The 23,426-nt window shown below is 42.9% G+C and overlaps 2 protein-coding genes across 5 annotated transcripts in view; one reads left to right on the top strand and one right to left on the bottom strand.

Moving 5' to 3' along the window:
- sulf1 (sulfatase 1) overlaps positions 1–7,696 on the top strand; it is a 73,183-nt gene extending 65,487 nt beyond the window's left edge. For 2 of the 4 annotated variants that reach the window (XM_020494618.2, XM_020494617.2), the window contains one exon: positions 4,181–7,696. In XM_020494618.2, coding sequence (XP_020350207.1) covers positions 4,181–5,337 — 1,157 coding nt within the window. In that variant the 3' untranslated portion in view covers positions 5,338–7,696. Of the gene's footprint in view, positions 1–1,678; positions 1,713–4,180 lie in introns of all 4 variants that reach the window. The other 2 variants (XM_031836107.1, XM_031836108.1) reach the window with 2 other exon arrangements.
- A 276-nt stretch (positions 7,697–7,972) lies between these two features.
- LOC109899030 (solute carrier organic anion transporter family member 5A1) overlaps positions 7,973–23,426 on the bottom strand; it is a 31,269-nt gene continuing 15,815 nt past the window's right edge. The window contains exons 5-8 of the mRNA XM_031836106.1: positions 21,008–21,167; positions 16,475–16,716; positions 15,425–15,489; positions 7,973–13,719 (exon numbers count right to left, since the gene is read on the bottom strand). Coding sequence (XP_031691966.1) covers positions 13,298–13,719; positions 15,425–15,489; positions 16,475–16,716; positions 21,008–21,167 — 889 coding nt within the window. The 3' untranslated portion in view covers positions 7,973–13,297. The remainder of the gene's footprint in view (positions 13,720–15,424; positions 15,490–16,474; positions 16,717–21,007; positions 21,168–23,426) is intronic.

Here is a 23,426-nt window from a genome sequence, read left to right as displayed (position 1 = left end):
GTTTATTTCTGTCTAAAAACACACACACACACTCCCTGTCTTAGTTCTGACCTCAGGGATTCGTGTCCAGTCCGCAGCACCCCGATGAGACACACTATGAACATTTTCTACTTTCACAGGAACTTGGACATCCATAATGTTTTCATCACTGCGTGATTTGTATCGGTGTTATCCAGAGTTTATGGTCATTGGATTTCCCCTGGGTTTTACACAGTGAATATCTTGGTTTGTTTTGTATTGTAGTCATGACCCACACAGGGAAACCCTCTGCAGCCAAGCCGAGCCAGTCACTCAGAATGGTACGGCAACAACCTGAAATCGAGCTTTGAATTGGTTTCTGATATAATGATAACCTAATATTGTGTCCCTCATTTCAACTCCTTCTGCTGTGGAAGTGGTTTAGGTTTTCATCCCAAAATGGCACCCTATTGCCTTTGTAGTACACTACTTTTGACCAGGGTCTACATAGTTCTGGTCAAATGTAGTGCACTACATAGGGAATATGGTGCCATTTGGGATGCATACCCAATAGTGTGTCCCTCAGTTTAACTCATTCTGCTGTGGGTAGTGGCTTACAATCAAAATAAGCATCCCTCTAAATTGGCATCCCATATGGCACCCTATTCCCTATTAAGTGCACTCCTTTTGACCCGGGTCTATAGGCCATTTTGGACATCCCCCAAGTATTTTGCCACGTTCCCTATCCTATTGTGTGCTCTGGCCAGACACCCTGCCTTCAGTGACTCACACAGTGTTAGCTATGAGAGCTCTGTCAACAAGCCTATTGAGCCTGGCTACTCTGATGACTACGTCTAGCTTTTCACCACCATGACGCCTATTTACAGCTAAGTGTCCCTGAGAGATGATATCACACTAGCAGCAGTTAAAAACCTTGCCACGGTGATATGAGCTCTTGGTTTTAAACTTGCGCTCAGTGAACTTGTTATACCAGCACAGTAGACGTACAATAGTTTACATTTCTGTGAAGGTATTTTTTTGGGGGGGGTATTGGCTTTGTGCTACGAAGTTTAAGAACAAGTTGTCATATCACTGCTTGATGATTTGGAAACATTAACAACATCATGTGTTTGTGTTTTGGACTCACCCATGGACATCATCATCACCTGAATGACTGATTTACCTCCAAGGGAAGCTGGGACCCTTCCTAAAGACACACTCTCTATCTAGCTAGCTACAACAACAAAAAATGATTGCAGTAAAAGTGCCTTAACTGCGGTCGACTGTCGTATTTTAGACGCAGTAATTGCAGAAAAGCTGCCGAACTGCACTTATACTGCACTCGAACTACAGTCACACAGCAAAATGACTGCAGTAAATATGTTTTTATTTTGGATGCAGTATTTACAGCATACTGCACTCTAACTGCAATCTTTTTTTGTAAGGGAACCCAAAGAAATATACCTTCATCCCTATCTTTCCATCCCCTCCACCCTGCCCCAACCTGCACCTCCTCTCCTCCTTGTTCCACCGCTCCCTCCCTCTCTCCATCCATCCATACTCAAATTGCACCATCATTTCTCCTCTAGGGGCCTAGCGGGGTCTGTCATGTCCCGTGCATGAAGAGGCATCTCCAATGTGAATGATTCCTTATTTTCTCTTATCCCCCCTCTTTGATTTGAGAAATTAACATTGAAACTGCTCTTATTTTCCTGATCAGGAGGTAAAGATGGAGGCAGCTATGAACCACACAGGTATCCACACTTCTTTTATGATCTCTCTGGATATGTCCCAAATGGCACTCTATTACCTATGGCGTGTACTACTTTTGACCAGAGCCCTATGGGTCCTGGTCAAAAGTAGTGCACTACGTAGGGTATAGGGTGCCATTTGGGACGTAGCCTCTCTCTTTGAAAGAGGCTTCTCTTCCTAATAACTGCATGGGCCAACTCATTGACTCATTCGCACTAATAATCCATAAGGCGCCGAGCTGCTTGGTGTGTGACTGCATGCCGGGGAAGTTACCTACGCTAACTAATAATCAATTGATTGGATCTTTTGAACTCTTCTTAATTGAAGGTAGCTTCTTCCAATGTCATCGTGAAGTCTGAGGGGGTATCATCTTTCTACAATGCAGCCAAATTCTCCATAATTACAGCAGAAACATGTTTACCCGTCTGAACCCCCCCCCCCCCCCAGATCATACACCAACGTATCTGCTGTTTGAGTCAAACACCAACGTGCACATCTCTTTCTGTAGCTCCTTGCACCACCACATGCATCAGTCATATCCATCAGAATATCTGTCTGAAAAGTCACTTTTTGGCCGGTCTTGGCTTAACCACTAAGCTCAACTGGTATTGCCCGGCTCCAAGTTGAGAAGAAATGTATATTTAGTCAAACTGAATTGGACCTTTCTAGTCAGTGTGGCAGTTGTCAAGAAACATCAGTTTAATCACAAGTTTATCCTCAAAAACAAAATGCTGATATTAATTATAGCATTATATTTGATAGACATGAAGTATGTAAGAGCAGAAAACATTTTCACATAAGGAACCCCCCTCCTCACACACCTGATAAATGTGTGTCCCCTGCATGTGAATGAAAACGCATGACAGCATATAGAGTCAACCATTCATTCATCCATTTCATTCATGCATCGCACGATCACGGACATGTTACTAATATAACATCACCATCTTCCACACTTACCTGACCAAAGACATAGGCTGTCTCTCAAATAGCACCCTATTACCTATGTAGTGCACTATGTAGGGAATATAGTGTCTGTCATTTGGGACGCACCCATGCATAAGTACATCAACTTACTTTTAGTAAGCCATAATGACACTCAGTCATTGTACTTGTGCAACATGGCATCGCTCAAAATGGCATCCATTTTCCTCATGGCATTATTAGAGTAGTAGAATGGACACGAGTTGCGGGGACTTCGTTGTCCCTCTTCCTCACCTCTGACCTATTGACCTCTGTTTCTGGGCACCTGCTTACCAGGCAACAGTGGCATCGAAAGTGGTCAAAGAGGAGACCAAGCCAGTCCTTCCTGTGAGTCTCTTAGCCTATAGTATACTGATATAAAACCCTCCCCTATTTTCCCTCTTTATAGCAGGGTGACCTAAATCTGGGCCTCGAGTCCAGTTCCCCTGCTTATTTTTAGTCCTTTAGTAAGGGACTGATTTAGACCTGTGGCACCAGGCGAGTGCCATTAACTGCCAGGTAAAAATGACAAATGGAACTAGACTCAAAGTCCAGGTTTGAGTATCCCTGCTCTTTAGTACTTCGTACATGCCCTGTAGGCCAGAGTGAGTTTGAAAGAGCTCCCTCTAGTAATCAACAATGATACAGGGTGTGTCTATCAGGGTTAGGGGGGTCGGTTCCATTTCAATTCAGTCAAGGACTTGTCCAATTGTTGGAATTTGACTTAATTTACTAAAATGAAATGGAATCCACTCCAACCTTATTGATAGTAAGCATATACCCTAACTATGATTCCAATTTTAGTATATTGGCCGTAACTGTATTTTTCTAATGCACCACACAGCAGGCTCATCATTCACTCTCTCCTTCCTCAACAGTCCTTTTTTTGCAGATGTTCATCATCCTATTTTCCTCCCCTCCTTTATTTCCCAGATTCCATTTTCTTTTGTTCCAGGTTACCTGGATACTCATTGGAAAACAACAAGCCTATCATCAGTCTTCTTTTTTTAGTTTAGCTAGTCTAACGGTAGATCTGAGAATTTTATGTATCTTTGAGGAAATATTGTCATTTTATGTCAAGATGACTTGTGTTTGCTCTGCTGCTTATGGCTTCAGCTTGGGTGCTGTGTTTACCGGGCCAAACTGTGTGTGTGTGGGTGGTGGGAGGGGGGGGGCACTAACCCCAAGGAGCTGACTGCCATAGAGGAGGCTGCAGGCTAGATTCTGCTGCTGGGCATGACTGCATGACATGTGACCCAACACAATCACACACTTCCCCTAATTACACCACACACTCCCAGTCCCATACAACATTACCACCAACTCTCACACTCCCACACACTACCAGTCAGATACAACATTACCACCAATTCTCCAACTCACACTCCCATACACTACCACACTCCCAGTCCCATACAACATTACCACCAACACTCCCACACACTTCCATATTACCACCAACACTCCCTGCTCCAGCCCTTGACCCTCTCATCCTCTCCCCTCATAGCACTCAGCCAGTCTGGGACGGACGAGCGGGTTAAGCTGCCCAACCTGACGGAGGAGGAGGTGGACTGGCGAGGTCTGGAAGAGCTGTATAGTAGTGTAAACCAGAGCCTGTACCAGCACAGGACTGAATACAGCCTCAGACAGGACGACTGGCACATCTTCCAGAAGGATGTAGATAATATGTTTGCACTGAGACACGTTTTAGACTCGAAACTTCAAAACAACGACGACAACCAAACCCATAAGCTTGACTTAAAGGATGACCCGGCATCGGCAACTTCCCTGGCAGAGCAGGGTTCCGGGTCTGGGGCTGGGGGGCTGGAGGAGGGCAGCGGAGGAGAAGGTACGCCCAGCCGGGACATCTGGCCAGAACCGGTCATCCTGAATCGGGCCACAGAGGGATTACCAGAGACCCCATGCACTACCCATCCTGCCCCTAGCACACCCCCACCACCACCTCCTCCATTAACACCCACACACCCCACACCTCAGAGGTCAGAGGTTAAAGTTCAACTAGAATCTGTGAATGACCTCCCTGACGAGACTTATCCATTAGACAGACCCCCCAGAGTGGTGTCTGGAATGTCAACAGGTCAGAGGAGAGGAGGGGTCAGAGGGGGGGAAGTGGTTGCTGGTGGTGAAGTGTGGTTGGCCCATCAGCTGGAGGAGGACTGGCTAGATGGCGAGGGGGAGGGGCTAGTCTTCAGCGGGAACGGGAACAACGGCCTGACTGAGATGGAGACGCGGCACGACGACCTGCTCCGCACCCACAACAGCCTGGAGATGGGGCTGGGACTGGGGTCTTACCCAGGCCAGGCCCAGACCCAACAGAGCAGTCTCATCCAGGGACTGGAGCTGGGACTAGACAAGGAGGAGGAAGAGGACATATTCCAAGGCCAGGGCTACCTCCCCCTCTCCCCACAGACACTGAGGCCCAGAGTACAGGCCTCCACCACCACCACTACTACCAGCACTAGGAGCCCGCCTCAGACTCAGACTGGCGCCCCACAGGGGACTGGGGTGGTAGTGCATAACCCCCAGCTCCAACAGGCACATCTACAGATAGAGGTACAGGTCGAGTCCCATGCCCAGCTCCAGGCCCTGGACTATGAGGGTAGTGGGTCTCCCCCCCAGCCCTCTTCCAACCACACCCAGTGAGACACATACGGACAAACGCACGTGCTGGCCTGACATTGGGCGGCCCAGCCGGTCACCATAGAGACACAGAGAGACACAGAAACTGGGGGACATGGAGAGCCAAGAAGGCCAACGATGATGCCACCACCTGTCAGTCTGACTTAGAGCTGTATTATTCATGAGTATTAAAGTTATTATTATTGTTGATTGTTTTTTACAGGTGCTTCCATTTATTATTAGAAGAACTACAGTGTTATGTTGTTTTTCCAAAATATATATTTAGAAAAAGAAAAGCCTTAATGCAGCTGAAATTAATAAAATATGGGAATTTTAATAAAAGTCCAAGTGGATAACACCATTGTTTTAAATATATATTTTTAACAATAAAAACAGGTTTTCTAGTATGAAGGTTAGTGGTCATTTAGCGTTACCAGAGAGGAAGAGGCGAAGCGAGAGAGTTTACCACGCTGAACATCTGTCCACGTTAAGCTAATTATTAAGCAAGCGTGGGGCAATGAGTGCCCAATTTTGTCAAGATGAAAATGTAAAGCTATTTTGATATGTGAGGCTTATTTGATCTAATAGAAGTTTCTTCATGCTTAGGTTGTTACGAGTTTACCGATATAAGTGTAATGCACGTGACATCCCAGCAACTTTGATAGTTTTTTTCAAAGTTATACCTGTCGAATTTCAAGACGGTCTATGCATTATCAGGAGGCTAGCATAGGATCTCACTCCATTGAATACAGGCGGTTGACATCAACACCCCTCATTGAATATTCAAAAAAGTATTCAAATACCGACATGTATCCACCAATCCAAAGATAGCCCACCGTTACGCTCTGTGGACAATGAATCCCATTGTTAGGGCGGAGACACAAGCTTCTTGTCATTATATCCAGTATCTCTGGCATTACCTAACACCTTTGTGTGCTACAATGGCGTTGGCTAATGCTAACGTCTTGGTATGTGTTTCAATAGAGTTGGCTAATGCTAACATCTTGATGTACTACAATGGAGTTGGCTAATGCAAACACCTTGGTATGCTACAATTGAGTTGGCTAATGCTAACGCCTTGGCTAATGCTAACAGACTCAGGCCGGGATTAAATCCGATCAGCGTTAGATCTGCGTAGAGTGCTTGACATGTAAAGGTCATTTCCAATTGAGCGTTTGCCATGAATGAGATCTCCACGAAAGTGGAAACATCACTTTAAAAAGTTGACAAAGGAGGATAGGCTTGAATCCCGGGCTCAGTCATCTCTCGACCAATTATCACAGTGCAGTCCCATCAGAAATATAACCACTGACAAATCAGATGATCACAATAGTTTGACCATAAATGCACTTTGAACATTTATTTAGCTTTTCCCTTGTACTGACCGTTGCCTTTAGTTGAAATGTTTGTGGTTTGGAAACACGTATTCACTGTAACTCCAATGGCATCTCAAAGCTAAACACTGATCATTGGTATTTCATTTTTAACACAGTGAATTCATTTAAATGGTAAGTTGTTTTCATGGATACTTGCTACTGCAACACTGAAAGTTCAGTTTTTTTAAAAGTTAGCAATGCATTGCTAACATAATTTTGTGAGTTGTAATTATTTAACTTAGTTCACTATGTTATGTTACTCTTCTAGCTACAGTAACTTCAAGTTCACTTTTTGTTCTACACTCAGCCATCATCATCACCTAATTAAATAAAAACTTCAGATATTAAGCACAAATGAACTACCGCACACAAAAAAACTCACATTAGACCAGTATTCCCTATTGCATTGATAATCAAGGATGCACATAATCATCCCCAAGTTACATCTCAAAAAGAGACAACGACCACAAAGCCAAAACCTAAATATGTCCCAAATGGCACCCTATTCACTTTAAAGTGCCTTACTTTTGACCAGAGCAACATGGGCCCTGGTCAAAAGTAGTGCACTACACTATATAGGGTGCCATTTGAGATGCCACCCCTAATCTTTTCCTCCATTGCTTGAATAGCATATGACATTACTACTATGAGGTGATCTATGCGTCATTTATGATACTGTCTGTTAGACTATACTGTATATTCTATATGCAATAAGCAAAGAATCATAGGATTTAATCCACACCACTCACATTACATATCATTGGGTATGTTTGCATTGGCCTGTGTCATCGCCACTCATTCTTACATCTTCTACTGATGGTTGCATTTTGGTTCAATGTTGCTTCCACCTAAAAGCAACATTCATTGATTCTTACTTAGATCAACAATTGTTACTGAAGCAGTATTTTCCTCCTTTCCTTATTCTGTGTGTAGAAGTGTTGCAACAATTCTGGGTTCAGGAAAGCCAAGAAGCTGTTTCAAAATAAACGTGTCAAATATTTTAGTGACATTTCAGCTTACTTAATTACCATTTCTTCATACATTCATAAATCCATCAATCCTCCCACACTCCTGTAACTTAGGTTTGCCAGAAATACCTGTTGGAATATTCCCAGAATCAGGATAGAATAAGCAGGAAATCCAGTATCCTCCAACCACGATTTCTAGAAAATCTGGGATAAAAAATAAATAAAACCCTAGACACACCCTACCACATTATGGAAGTGCTTGATCACCCCCCCCCCAAATTTTTTTTTTGCATAAACATAAACCAGACCCAAATCTCCTTTTTACAGTTTTTTAATGACACATATCAAGTATTCAAGGCATTTGTAAACCAAGGGTCCATTAGTTTAAGTTCAGAGTTTCTCCGTCTCAAAATGTGCATCAGCCAACTAAAATCGTTGACGTAGTTGCACATGATAAAACATTACTTTGGAAGTTCCCATTAGATAACCTGACACATTTAGTCCTATGCTAACCTGACCAGGTGGCAGTGATCATGCCCGTTAACAAATTCTGCATCAGCCAAATGCTAACGTAGTGGGCCACTTTTCCACGAGAGCATCTTTAACATGACTCAAACGGCACCATCTGCTAATTAAAGTTACTAAAATACATGCAACATTTCAACTGGATGGATAGGTCAGTGTTGTAAGTCTGGCTTCTGGTAATTTTCTTTTTTTTTCCCTTCATGAGCTTCATGAGATCCTCTAACCCACGGTTACTGTACTCCGAAGATTCACATCACCTTAGTGGCATACGCTAACGATGTACGATAAACTTAATAAACGTTTTATAGACCTTTATCTTTTTCCCGTAAAAGCACATGAACGTGTGTGAAATGGATGAGCAAAAATGTGCCTCTTCAATTTTAGTAGCCTAGTCAAGGATTCATTGTCATGAAATATTGGCACACTACAATTGTGACAGATCAAGTGGAACAAAAGTAATTTAATTTGGAAGTTTAAAATATACATCTGGTGGCCAAGTCGACCTATTTTAAGAAATGCCATTGGTTGATGGATATAAAGTCTAAGATCTTGATAGGCTGATGTGGAATTTCTTACAGGAAATAATCACTGCCGCCTGGTTAGCATATGGCTAAATGTGCCAGATTATATAATGGGAACAGCTAACATATAGCATTTTACAAGGTGCAACTATGTCACCGATTTGAATTGGCTGATGCGCATTTTGAGACTGAGAAAATGTTCTAATGTTCGCAAGTATGGAGCCCAAGTGTCCACAAATATGGTTTCGACTTCTGCTCCTGAGGAACACAAATCAAGGGCTGCAGACCTCCAGTTTGCATCCCAAATAGCAGCATATTCCCTATATAGTGCACTACTTTTGACCAGAGAGCCCTATGGGTAGTAGTGCACTATTTAGGGAATAGGGTGCCATTTGGGATGGAATACACTGTCAGAGTACACTGTCAGTCTATGAAATAATGAAAACACGTTCTGAAGAAATACTGATCAAAAGAGAGCGAGAGAAAGGAGAGAAAGAGATGGAAAGCAAGTCTACAGTCTACCTTGGAGAAGTGTTGCGAGAAGGCTAAGGCTACATCTGCAATTGCACCCTATGCCCTATAGTGCACTATATAGGAAATAGGGTGCCATTTCGGACGCAGTTCAAGCCTTCCTATAGTACTGCTTACACCTTGTTGAATGGAGGTAAAGGGCATCCTGGGTAACAATACCATCCTGTCCCAATTGGCACCCTTTTCCTTACATAGGTCACTACTTATGGCCAGGTTGCGTGGGAAATAGGGGATGCATGGGGACTACTTTTGCACTACCAGACCCCTATGTGCACTATTAAGGGAGTAGGGTGCCATTTGAGATGCAAACTAAGTCGTTTTGGATGGAGCCAAAGAGAGGGCTTCAACACCAACCAATTCAAATGGACCTATCAACAAAAAAACATATTGCAAAATACAACCCACTAGACCAATCCCCCAAATTCAATGTAACAGGTCGTTCCTATGTAAAATACTGTAGGTCATTCAGGCACAGAGAAGCAAATATACGGTTTCCTTGTTTTTGTATTTTGAAGTCATTTTATGATGTCGTCTACAATGGTTAGGGTTAGTTCATAAATACCTACTTCTAACTAAGTTTAAGCTCTATAATAAGTTGGCTTTATATCTTTAAATATTTACATGATAATAGTTTGGGAACAGTTAGCTACTAATTCACGATCATACTAATAAGAAACCATAACTTGGCATTTTTCAGCCAAGTATCATCATAGACACACAGCAGTCTCTTACATAACTTGAGGACAAAGACATTTAGGCTGGGATTTAATGCCATCGCAGCCTTTGGACAATGTGCCATTTAAAGTAACTTCCGATTGAGCCAACATATGCAGCCTTTACTGTGACGGTGGTCTCCGCGGACGTGGGAACATTGCCTTTAAAACATGCATTGTGGACAAAGCCCGATCGGGATTGAATCCCAGCCTAATTCATAACACTTTACCACTGCATCAGATAAATCCGCTGTTCTTTGGAAACCGGTTTTAAAAGCGCAAATATATAATTTATATGAGGCATGCCTCATGCCAAACAAGGTATAAATACTGTAGTTGCTGTTCATAATGGTTTATCTTCTTAAAAAGTGTCCTAGAAAACAAAAACAAGTAGTAAATTCACAGCAGCAGTCCAGTTGTACAAAAACAGTATTAGTAGTAGGTCTGTGTAGGGTTGCAAAATTCCAGTAACTTTCACAGGTTTTCCAAAAATTCCGGGAGGATTATGGATATCATGCTTATTCCCTCATGATTCCGGAAATCTTCTTAATGGAATTTCTGGGAAACCTTGGTAAAGGGTAGACCGTTCACTGTCTTTTTCACTCCGGGCTGCAATTCATGTTTATGTCCAGCAGAGGGTGGGTCCCAGTCACTCCTGAACTGAATGATTAAAAAAAAATCTGTTATATTGTTTCTTGTTATTGTGACTTATCTGTTGATATAATGGGCTTTGTTGATTTATTCCTTACTACACTACTTCTTAAATGCCTAAATGTCAATACAACAATGCTGAAATGAAGCAATATTGGACCTAGAGAGTCAGTTTGTAAATGGGCTGGGTTCATGCTAGTAGATACCCATACACTTCCAGTCATTGAGCTAACACTAGTTAGCATTGGCTCGCAAAACTACCTCTAACTTCCTTCATCAAAATGGTATCCACGAGTTCATCTGACTTTGGGGAAGTAGATTGCCAAAATCCCAAATTACCCCTTTAACATAAAAAGGGAAATTCAATTCAAAACAAATTCAATACTTTTTCAAACAAGTAAAAAGCAAAACAAGACATTTTGTAGATATTTGCAGTTAAAATGACAGCTTTTAGTTCTCTTATGTCATATTCTTTTGGATGAGGATTATGACTGAGTTTTCCCTTCCAGCAAAAACCACCTAATGTTATGTTATAAATACAATACTGTGTTTGTGTTCCCCATTGCCCTGGAGTAAAGTTAAAGTCCTAATGAAGACTAACTCCACACAGACTAACTATCTATGGTGCAGACCACCACTCCTGACTAGGTGGCCAGTTCGTTAGTAACTCGTCTTTGGATATAGGCAGAGAGGAAGAGAGAGGCCCAACTCGAGGGGAAATATGTCTCCCTCGTTTGTTCGTTGTTTCACCCACCAAGCCTTGCTTGGTACGGAGGTTAATAAGAGTATCGAATTTGGTCAATACATTTTGTTTATGGCTTATTTGCTACATGAGGTTTACTTGATCTAATAAAAGTGTTGTAATGCTTAAGTTGTTACGAGTATACTGATATAACTAGGACACATGACATCCAACTTTGAGAAAAAAACACTTCATATGAGGAGTTGTCTCAAGATGGCTATGCATATTCATGGCATGAGGCTAGTAGCATAGCATCTCTGCCCATTGAATATATCGGTTCACGTCAACAACCTTCATCGAATATTCAGGATTACAATAATGAAATGTATCCACATATCCAAAGAAAGAATAGCTGGGAGCTAGACAGCCAGTCGTGCTGCTTTGTGGACAATGACTCCGGTTGTTAGGATGGAGAGACATGTATCTTGTCACTATATCCATAATCTTTGATATAGGCTAGTTAGCCTATACTGGTAGCTATTAGCATTAGCCAGTATCTGGCCCTTGGATATTAGCTAGCTAGCCAGTTAGCCTGGTAGCTATTAGCATTAGCTACTAACTAGCCATTGGATATAAGCAAGCTAGTTGGCTAGCAGGTTACCCTCGTAACTATTAGCATTAATCAGCTAGCCAGCAACCAATGATAGGCCCACACAGCCTGAGTTACTGTTTCAAATAAATGGGTGGCCCATTCTCTGCTCTGAACCAAGAGTTTAAACAGACGGTCACAAGGACAGACAGAACCTGACAAATGTCTCATGTATGACTGAGTTTTAAGTCGATATAATCCCCTCCTAAATAGTACTGTTTAATGTTGCTGCTAACCACATTCAATATTAGCTGGATATGCTCAGCTGTGGTATAATGTGATTGAATGGGTGATAGGCTGTGTCCCAGAAGGCACCCTATTCCCTGTATAATGCACTACATTTGACCAGAGCCCTATGGACCCTGGTCAAAAATAGTGCACTATATAGGGAATAGGGTGCCATTTGAGATGCAAGCACAGAGAGGGGTACAGTAAGTCAATACAGTACTGAGAGGTGTATGTCTGTCTGTATGGGAGTACACAGGAACTTGCATAGAATAGAACAGGTTTGTCAGTTAGTATGTTGTGCTTGAGAGAAACGCTGCAACTGTGATGAGGCATCATGGGTAATGTAGTACCCACATGTCCCTTCTGAGAAGAATAATATTAGAATATACTAATGCCCAGCCCATTTTACAGTACAGTAGCACCATGTGATCATGTTGATACACAAACATTTTGATTTATGAAGTGTATCAGGGTTGGAGTCAATTCAGGAAGTGATTTGAATTTAAAATTCCAAAATTGAAAACTTTACATAAATAGCTTATTTTCAGTTTGAGAAGTCATTGACTATCGATTCAGTTTGCTTCCTGAATTGACTGCCTTCAATTCGAATTGATCCCAAACACTTGTGTGTTAACTTCTGTACATGCTGTGTCGCTAGTGGGAGGAGCTATAGGATGGGCTCATTGTAATGGCTGGAATGGTATCAATGGAAACACTTGTTTGACTCCATTCCATTAATTCCATTTCAGCCATTACAATGAACCTGTCCTATAGCTCCTCCCACCAGCCGCCACTGCAGCTAATGATGTGCACAGCAGAGACAGACAGCTCTGTAGGTCAATAGGGAGTCGAGCTGTTCCCCTGTGACACGCCCATATAACTGTGGCCAGCTCTTTAATACCACAAATGCCCTCTGTCACTATCAGTCTATTGGTCTCTCTGCCTGTCAATCAGAGCCATGGAAATCACCGCCCCCACCACCTGATTGGTGTATATTTTAGAAACAGGGTGGAGACAAGAACAGGAAGGCACGTGTCACAACCCCCGGGGAGGAACAGGTAGAGGTGTGACCTAAAGAGGAAGAGGTGTGGTCTGTTTACTTCCTGCTCTCATATGTGGGCGGGGCTACTGTGTGTGGCATCAGCAGAGAGGGAGGGGTGGGTTTATTGCTCTGTTAACGAGGGTGATGGTGCTGTGACCCCGGTTGAGAAGGAGTGCCACGGGAGGGTGGTCGCAAGGCGGGATGAACACCGGGCAGGAGCGGGTTCGGGCGTGGCTCTTCTGGCCCCCCACGTGGCAGATGAGGTCAGAGACAGTGCCCAACGGGGGTAGTCGCTGGTGCCAGCGCTCCGCCTGCTCCTCCTTGTACTTGATGGAGTACCAGGTGAGGAAGATGAAGATGAAGCCAATGAACTTGAGGCTGGCGGCCAGGCCGAAGTAGACGAAGCGGAAGGAAGTGACGTCGTACTCCCAGCAGGAGCCGTGGACGCCACAGTCCTGCTGCCACAGCATACAGGTGGTGTCGATCACCGCCCCAAAATAGATGGGAGTGGGAATATATGCTGGCGGAAGAGAGAGGAGAGGAACAGTTAGAACACAAGTTCTAAACAGTTAGAACACAGCATACAGGTGGTGTTGAAGTATGTACACCGCTGGGGAGTGAACAGAGTGAGAGACAATGCCATCTGCCATTCAGCTATGCTGCCCAAACTAGTGTTTGCAAAATACTGTTGGTTGTGACTGATCCCTTTTAAGGTTTGTGTGCTTCTAAGTGCTAGACTGCAGCCGGAAACATGTTTTGAATGTTTAGAAGAAGTCTTGAGCTGGGTCTTACAGTGAAAACCAGTTTAGGAATAACCACTAGTCATTCTAGACTAATGTAAGCTACCCCATAGAAACTAGCCTATATGATCTGCATGGGCTATACTATGCTGACGATAAACAGGAGAAAAGTCAACGCAGCAGTTGTCTGTGCAGTACTGATGTGACACCACTGGGTGGCGCCATATATCCACTACTGAGCTGAGATGAGTCGGCCCTAGATGCAGATTTTGGGTAAATGGAGCATTTCCCCCACTACTGGTTAATGTTAGGATTGGCGGCGGGAAGCTGATCCTAGATCTGTACCTAGGAGTAATGTCATCCCAGAGCTATAGTGCATGAGCCAAATATTTCAGATAAGCAGAGTCTGAAGTTCACACAAACCAACCCTGGACTAAACACCTAGATCTAACGCATTCCTTCTGGGTCGAATGGTGGTACTGATTCTGACAGTATTATAGGTGACATACTGCATCGTACTGTGAATGAAGTTACACACACACACATGAGGCACACACCTTTTCAGGGTGTTGAAATATGAGAGTTCTATTCACATACCAGCAGTGAAAAGGTCAGAAGCAAGGTTATTATAGTAAACGAAAACTTAAATGAAAACTAAGCATAAACTGAAATAAAATAATTTTTAAGCCTGTTTGAAAAACTAAAACTATACTGCAACTCTTATCTTTGACTCCAAAACCAAATAAAATAAAAGCCATCATGAATTATGTTCAGTTCTTATCCTAAACTTTGGGCAAAAATCTAATGGGGTTTTCAAGCTTTTTATTCAGAGTTTTCACACTTTTCCATGTCTTGGCAGCATTTACCTGCCAGATTCAGATGTTTCAAATAGCCATAGATTGTGCATCACTATCACTACCTATTACTGGCTAACATTGAAGAAATACGCTACTTTCTGTCAGTAAACCTTAAATAAAAGAATATAAAACGAAATAGAAATGTTTTTATAAAACTCAAACTAAATAAATCAGGTCTGAAAACAAACTGAAACTAAAACTGAATTTCAAATAAAAATCGAAACGAATAGAAATGTTAAAAAAGAATGTAAAAACAAAATGCTAATACTTTTGGTCAGAATCATGTTCTAGTTTTACCAGTTCTAGTTTTACACTACAGCCCTACAGGCTGTTTCAGACCAGTCATGAAGGACCTTTTCAAATACTTGACTTCAGTGGTGGCTGGTGGAATTTTAACTCTAAGGAATGGAAAATCAAACATGTTTTTCATGTGTTTGATACCATACCATACATTCCGTTCCAGACCAAAATTACTATGAGCCGTCCTCCCCTCAACAGCCTCCACTGGTTGGTTGAGTGATGTGGGAACACTACAAGCTCACTGTGCCTGTAAAAATACCCAGTAACTCATAGAACTACATATAGAATCACATAATATGAATGATAGGATCTCTACGTAGAAACCTACCCAGAGTTCTTAACAGGACAAATTGCATCCCCAGAGCGAATGGTCTCTCCTGTTCATCCACAGACCTGAGGAGTGATGGACAGAGACAGATGGACGGAGAGTGAGACTGGATTACAGAGGAACACACTAAAATATAAAGTGCATACACTTCCTTATAAAAACTCTAACATATACACTGAGTACACAAAACATTAAGAACACCTGCTCTTTCCGTGACATAAGGGATCATAGCTTTCACCCGGATTCACATATGAAAACACTAACGTATAAACTGAGTACACAAAACATTAAGAACACCTGCTCTTTCCATTCTATGTCATGGAAAGAGCAGGTGTTCTTAATGTTTTGTATACTCAGTGTATATGTTAGAGTTTTTATAGGTGTATCCAGGTGAAAGCTATGATCCCTTATTAATGTCACTTGTTAAATTCACTTCAATCAGTGTAGATGAAGGCGAGGCGACAGGTCTTGAGACATGGATTGTGTTTGTGTGCCATTCAAAGGGCTAATGGGCAAGACAAAATATGTGCCTTTGAACTGGGTATGGTAGTAGGTGCCAGGCACACCGGTTTGTGTCAAGAACGCAACACTGCTGTGGTTTTCACGCTCAACAGTTTCCTGTGTTCATCAAGAATGGTCCACCACCCAAATGACACCCAGGCAACTTGACACAACTGTAGAAAGTATTGGAGTCAAAGCCCTGTAAATCTAACATTTTGCAATCTTGTTTAAACTGGAGCTGGGCTCCTTTAATCTGTTAAATGTTAGCAATCTGACCTATGATAGATGAAACCTTCTCAACACATTAATGGCGAATGCACATAATTCTGCACTTTTCACACACTACTACAGTCAACACCGGAATGGAATTCCTATGTCAGACTTCCTTCATGAGGAGTTAGGAAGAGTTAGATCAGTGTTCATGAAGGAAAGGGTTCAAGGGAAGGAAGCTGGGTAACACTTTACTTAGTAGCGATATGCTGCATTCATAAATCATTCATTTGCATGGCAAGGAGTTTTCAAGAGTTTGAGTGGCCACAGTCCTCCTACCTGAGAGTGACTATGATAGCGGAGGGCTGGGCGCAGGCGGTGATGAGTGTGACGATGAAGAGGAAGATGAGGAAGGGGATGAGGGTGTTACAGGTGCGGTCACACTTCCCCGACACCGCGAAGCCGTTCTCGTTCAGGTAGGTCTTAACGATGACCAGCTGCAGTTGGTTGCCTTGACCACCAGCGGGAGGGCTGATGACCTGTCGGCTCTGGACACACGTACACTCTGTGTAGTTTCTGATCTGTTGGTGGAGGAGATGAACGTGTTTAATACATATACACAGTATTTATTTGGACAGTGAAGCTACATCTTTTAACTTGGCTCTATACTCCAGCGTTTTGGATTTGTGATCAAATGTTTCATATGAGGCGACAGTACAGAATGTCACTTTTAATTATTTTTTCAGACATATCTCTTTTACCGTTTAGAATTGAAAGCACTTTACGTATCTAGTACCCTCATTTCAAGGTGTTATAAGTATTTGGACAAAATCAGTGTATTAAATTTAGTCAAAAGAGTAGTATTTGGTCTCCTCATCCCGGCACACAGTAGACAGCTTTCCACCACCCAGGGTTTTGCCCACAAAAGCGACATTTATGGAAACGGCAGATGTAGGAGGCATTTTCTAAAGATTGAATACATTTTGATATGTTCGACGGCTGGATTTGTCTTTTGTCAAAGGTTCTTCATTGCAACAAATGAGGGAACGTGTATTTCAAATCACTTCTATTGCAGAATAATTTTGAAGCTACGCCGGGCGGGGCACATGATGTTATCACGTCACATTTTGTCTTCTAGGTGCACTTTCTAAATGTCGTTACCAAACAAATCACTGGACAAGTTCATGGAAACATAGATGATGACTACGTCAAGCTTGTTGGATGCCTTTGCAGTTTGTTTTGGTTGTGTTTTGGATTATGTTGTGCCTGATATAAATGAATGGTAAATAATGTATTGTGTCATTTTGGAGTTGCCTTTATTGTAAATAAGAATAGAATATCTCCCCCCAAAAATGCTAACCTCCCTCGTTATTGATAATGGTGAGAGGTTAGCATGTTTTATGGGTATGATCATTGTGCATTTGTAACCTTCTTGCTAATCTTTATTCACGATTCATTTGTGATTATCCGTAATCATGATGGCATCCACATTCATGTAGAAGTGTTGAGAAACAATGACACCGTATACACACACACACACCTGGCCGTGACTACACTCTCAGGGAGAGTGGGATATGCAAAAAAAGACATTTCCATTTCACACCTCACACTTGTACACCCTCTAATTATACGCACACAAACACACTCTTCCATGTAAACACACACACACACACACACACACACACACACACACACACACACACACACACACACACACACACACACACAGACACAGACACAGACACAGTTTATGTGGTTTGCAGGAAAGGGCAAAGTTAACTTGCACACACACATTCTTTCTGGGAAACTTGCCAGTGGGACATTGTATTCCATCTCCTAGAACCCTTAATGCAGCAGAAACATTCAACTCTCACTGGTAATCAAACCCATCTCTGCTCCCTAGGCTACATCAAAGGCACCTTGGGATGTTATACTGTACTGTAGCTATGTGGTGAGACTTCTGCACTGTGGGTGCATTGTGTGCTCAGCCAAACACGCATTCTCTCTAAGGCCAGTGTTGTGCCTAAATAATCTAGGGGTGTGTGTGACCCATGAACACTGGTAAAAAGTAAGGCACTGTATAGGAAATAGGGTGCAATTTGTAACTCGCCCCTAGGCATTTCCCTGTCTAGCTTTGCTGTGATATCCTGTCTGATATTGTTTTTAGGATGGGTCTTCCTTCCCAGGGTTTACCTCTCAGAGAAGGGGAGAGGGGGTAGAAGACTCAATGTTATTGTAGGCTACGGCTAAATGGCTTACAATGGGCTAACATAACATATTAGATCATCTTTTCAGGTTTACTCCCCAATCAACTCTCACAGAGCTTAAAAGTACTGTACATATTTTACTGAATACCGTACAGACTCGTTCCCTTTTTTTTGTTTCTTTTGGCAACCAGGGTTATTGGGAATAAGATGCATTTTGAATCCTGAATAATCTTCAGGAGACAGCTGGGATTAAGTCATGAAACAGTTCTGAACAACTGTTCTATTGCTGCTAGGAAACCAGCACACCTTTCACTGAAGCACCATTGTGTGTCCTAAATGGCACCCTAATCCCTATATAGTGCACTACTTTTGACCAGAGCCTTATGGGCCTAGTGCACTAAATAGTCAATAGGGTGCCATTTGGGACGCACACAAATGTCTCCCAGAATGTCTAAAGGGCAGATACGGTTGTCGAGTTCCAGTGCGACTGTGCAGCTAGCTAGGGTTGGGCGATATGGCGTAAAAATCATATCTCAATTTTTTTCAAACTTATGGGCGATTCACAATATACATGTTTATTAGGCATGTTTATTAGGTACACCACCACGTTAGTGAAAATAGTTGCTCCTACAGACAGTGAGTCAGGTACCTGTGGCTTGCTATATAAAGCAGGCAGTCAGGCATCAAGGCCTTCAGTTACTGTTCCATGTAATGGGCAAAACGAGTGACCTAAGAAACTTTGAGCGTGGTATGATCTTCAGTGCCAGGCGTGATTGTTCCAATATCTCAGAATCGTCTCCTAGTCCAGTCTCCTAGTCCAGTCTTTACACTGTACAACAGTGTCTAGGGTTTACCAAGAATAGTACAAAAAACATCCAGTCAGCGTCAATTATGTGGGCAAAAACAGCTTGTTGATGTGAGGTCAAAGGAAAATGGCAAGAGTCGTGCAAGCTAACAGACGGGCCACAAACAAGCAAATAATGACACAATTTGTCGGTCTTTGTTACGGATGGGCTATTGCAGCAGACGACCACACCGGGTTCCACTCCTTTCAGCTAAAAACAAGAAGAAGCAGCTCAAGTGGGCACGCGATCACCAACACTGGACAATTGAGGAGTGAAAAAACATCCAACATATCCCTGTTCCTGTTGCGTCATGCTGATGGGAGAGTCAGGATTTGGCGTAAGCAATGGCTCCATTCTGCCTGGTGTCAACGGTACAGGCTGTTGGAGTAATGGCGTGGGGAATGTTTTCCAGGTATCCCTTGATACCAATTTAGCAACGTTTCAACCCAGTATTAGATGGATGTACCTAATAAACTGGCCATTGAGTGTATATTGCGATTTCTCTGGATACGCTTTGTTGCACAATTAAAGGTCAAAACACTGGATTTCAGACAATAGCAATACTCTAATGAATTCAGGGCTTGTGAAATTATACCTAGGCTAATAATTATTTCACCATAATTTAACCGGGTGCGTCAGTTGAGAACAAGTTCTCATTTACAACTGCGACGTGGCAAAAATAAAGCAAAGCAGTGCAACGCAAACAACTACGAGAGAGTTACACATGGAATAAACAAACATACAGTCAATAACACAATAGAAAAAAATCGATATACAGTGTGTGCAAATGAGGTAGGATTAGGGAGGTAAGGCAATAAATAGGCCGTAGTGGCGAAGTAATTACAATTTAGCAATTAAACACTGGAGTGATAGATGTGCAGAAGATGAATGTGCAAGTAGAGATACTGGGGTGCAAATATGGGGATGAGGTAGTTTGATAGGCTAATTACAGATGGGATATGTACAGGTGCAATGATCTGTGAGCTGCTCTGACAGCTGATGCTTAAAGTTAGTGAGGGAGATATGAGTCTCCAGCGTCGGTGATTTGTGTCATTTGTTCCAGTCATTGCAGCAGAAAACTGGAAGGAAAGGCAGCCAAAGGAGGAATAGGCTTTGGGGGTGACCAGTGAAATACACCTGCTGGAGCATGTGCTACGGGTGGGTGCTGCTACGGTGACCAGTGAGCTGAGAAAAGGCGGGGCTTTACCTAGCAAAGACTTATACATGACCTGGAGCCAGTGGGTTTGGCGAACGATATGAAGCGAGGGCCAGCCAACGAGAGCATACAGGTCGCAGTGGTGGGTAGTATATGGGGCTTTGGTGACAAAACGGATGGCACTGTGATAAACTGCATCCAATTTGCTGAGTAGAGTGTTGGAGGCTATTTTGTAAATTACATCGCCGAAGTCAAAGATCAGTAGGAGAGTCAGTTTTATGAAGGTATGTTTGGCAGCATGAGTGAAGGATGCTTTGTTGCGAAATAGGAAGCCGATTCTAGATTTAATTATATGACTTCAACCACCATAAGATCCACTAATTGTAAATCGTCAAATGTATTTGATACAGCTGCCACACAACAGACCACTTAATTCAAACAGCTGCCCAAATGACATCATTTATTGTCATTCAGTTAAAAGGGGCCTGTGGTTGTGTGCTGGCGCTAACAATGTGAGTTGAGCTGTCTCTCTACAATCTCTCAGGATCAAGGATACAGAGTCTTGAACGCGGGGAGCAAACACAATTCTTCAGGTCTCAGACAAGCCTACGCCTCACATTCACACGTGTACAGGTGTTGCCTGGTCCGTCGAGTGTGTACTTACCCCAGTGCTGCCGTTGCTCACCATGCTGCACCCAGCCAGGCAGGGGTTAAAGTAGGTGATGCTGTCAGAGCCACACACAGGGGCATACTCATGGATCTTACAGCCACAGTTCACATTACAGCCTCCAGTCAGGTTATGATGGGTCATAGTCAGAGTGGGCCTGGAGAGAGAGTTGAGTTACATTTCATTTTATTGGAGTAATGATATGTTGCACATCCGTATTTCCTACATTTTCAGAACAAACAAGGAATTGTAAGATAGATAAAGAGAGAGAGAGAGATGTGTAGAAAACATTATGAACATGACATAGACTGACCAGGTGAATCCGGGTGAAAGCTTTGATCCCTTATTGATGTCACTTGTTCAATCCACTTCAATCCGTGTTTATGAAGGGTAGGAGACAGGTTGAATAAGGATTTTTAAGCCTTGAGACAGCTGAGACATGGATTGTGTATGTGTGCCATTCAGAGTGTGAATGGGCAAGATAAAAATGGTAGTAGGTGCCAGGCACACCGGTTTGTGTCAAGAACTGCAACGATGCTGGGGTTTTCCAGGCTCAACAGTTTCCTGTGTGTATCAAGAACGGTCCACCACCATCCAGCCAACTTGACACAACTGTGGGAAGCATTGGAGTCAACACTCAGTGTGTGTATATATATAGATATAGATATATATACAGATATATATATAGAGAGAGAGAGATAGACAGAGAGAGGGATATATAGAGAGAGAGAGAGAGAGAGAGTGATAGGGACTGAATAAACGTTACAGCAGTTCTGTGGGAACCAGGTTCTAACTCAAACAATGATCTGATCCCTCTAAACACAGTGGGGAAGAGAAGCCTGTCTCCAGTTGACTCTGGGAGTTCCAACACTGAGCTCTATCGGAACGATAGAACACAACACCTCAATATTCTGAGAACTTTCCCGAATACCCTGCTTATTTCCTCCTGACTCCATGAATCTTCCAACTGGGATTACTGGAAAACCTGGGAACTGTTAAAACCGTAGTCAGGCTACAAACACCACCTTGCGAAAGCACACAGACAGGAATATACTTTTACATTCAAAACATACAAATAGCATGATATTTCCCCCCACGTATATCATTCCGCCACTATGCACCACTAGACCATGTTATGATGTAAGCAGTCACGTTGTTGCTGCTTTTATTTAGTCATTGAGAACACGTTCTCTTTTACAATAACGACCTGGAGCCCCTAAATCGAATGATCTACCGTGTCAATCTGTCCGGTTAGGTCAGTTCAGGTCAGGTTGAGATAACCCTTCAGTTGTGAGTTGGGTTGTTAGGTCTGACCCTGACATAACAAACCCCCGTCAAATTCCAGCACTAGGCCAACAGGCAGTGGAGGGGGCACAGAATGGAGTCAGTCTGCCCCTGCTTGGTGACCCACTCGCACTACAGTGATTACAGATCTCCACTCTAGACAAAGCCCCTGTGACTGGCTGGCTGCACCAGTTGGAGCCAGCAGATGTTACAGAAACCTAAAATAACAAGCCAAATAGTCAACAGGATACAGATTAGTATACTATAGCAGGAGAGGGGGCAGTGGATGAATTCCCTGCTACTGTAGTTATGTTTCCCTACTGTTGGTATAATGCCTTGGGCATTAGAGGTCAGAGGTGAACTAGGGTCAAACTAGTGTGAATCAGTAGTTATGCCACTATTGACATTCCTCATGATATTGCCAGTAAACCCAGTCCTCTTCATCATCAGCTCACAGCTTCCTGTTAACTGATCTATACACAGACTCTCTGAGACAAAGGAATGCTCAGAACAGTCTGTCTGGGACAATAGTCAGGTCAGACAGGACAACGCTGACTCTCTGAGACAAAGGAATGCTCAGAACAATCTGTCTGGGATACTGGTCAGCTCAGTCAGGTGCAGAAGTAGAAAAGAGAAGAGGGTCTGATACTGTAGAGTGGGTTAGAGACACATTACATACTGTCTGCGTCCCAAATTGCACCCTATTCCCTACATAGTGAACTACTTTGACCAAGTCCCAGTAGTCCACTATAGCATAGTGCACTACCAGGCTGTATCACAACCGGACGTGATTGGGAATCCCATAGGGCAGCGCACAATTGGCCCAGCGTCGTCTGGGTTTGACATGGGTAGGCCGTCATTGTAAATAAGAATTTGTTCTTAATTGACTTGCCTAGTTAAACAAGGGTGAAATTAAATAAATAAATATGTAAAGGGAATAGGGTCCCATTTAAAACGCATCCACTGTACAGCTGTTGCTTTGGATCACATACGCTATACATGTTAGCAGTGTGTGTGTGTGTGTGTGTGTGTGTATCCACAATTTCCATGCCATCCAGGGACGCAGGATGGGGACCAAGCATGAGGAGTGATGATTACACAAACACCCAACACCTTGATGGGACTATATAAA

Source organism: Oncorhynchus kisutch, linkage group LG11 (genome assembly GCF_002021735.2).
Source record: "Oncorhynchus kisutch isolate 150728-3 linkage group LG11, Okis_V2, whole genome shotgun sequence".
NCBI classification, from domain to species: domain Eukaryota; kingdom Metazoa; phylum Chordata; class Actinopteri; order Salmoniformes; family Salmonidae; genus Oncorhynchus; species Oncorhynchus kisutch.
Note: the sequence above shows the minus strand (reverse complement) of the source record. Positions and strands in the feature narration are given on the sequence as shown.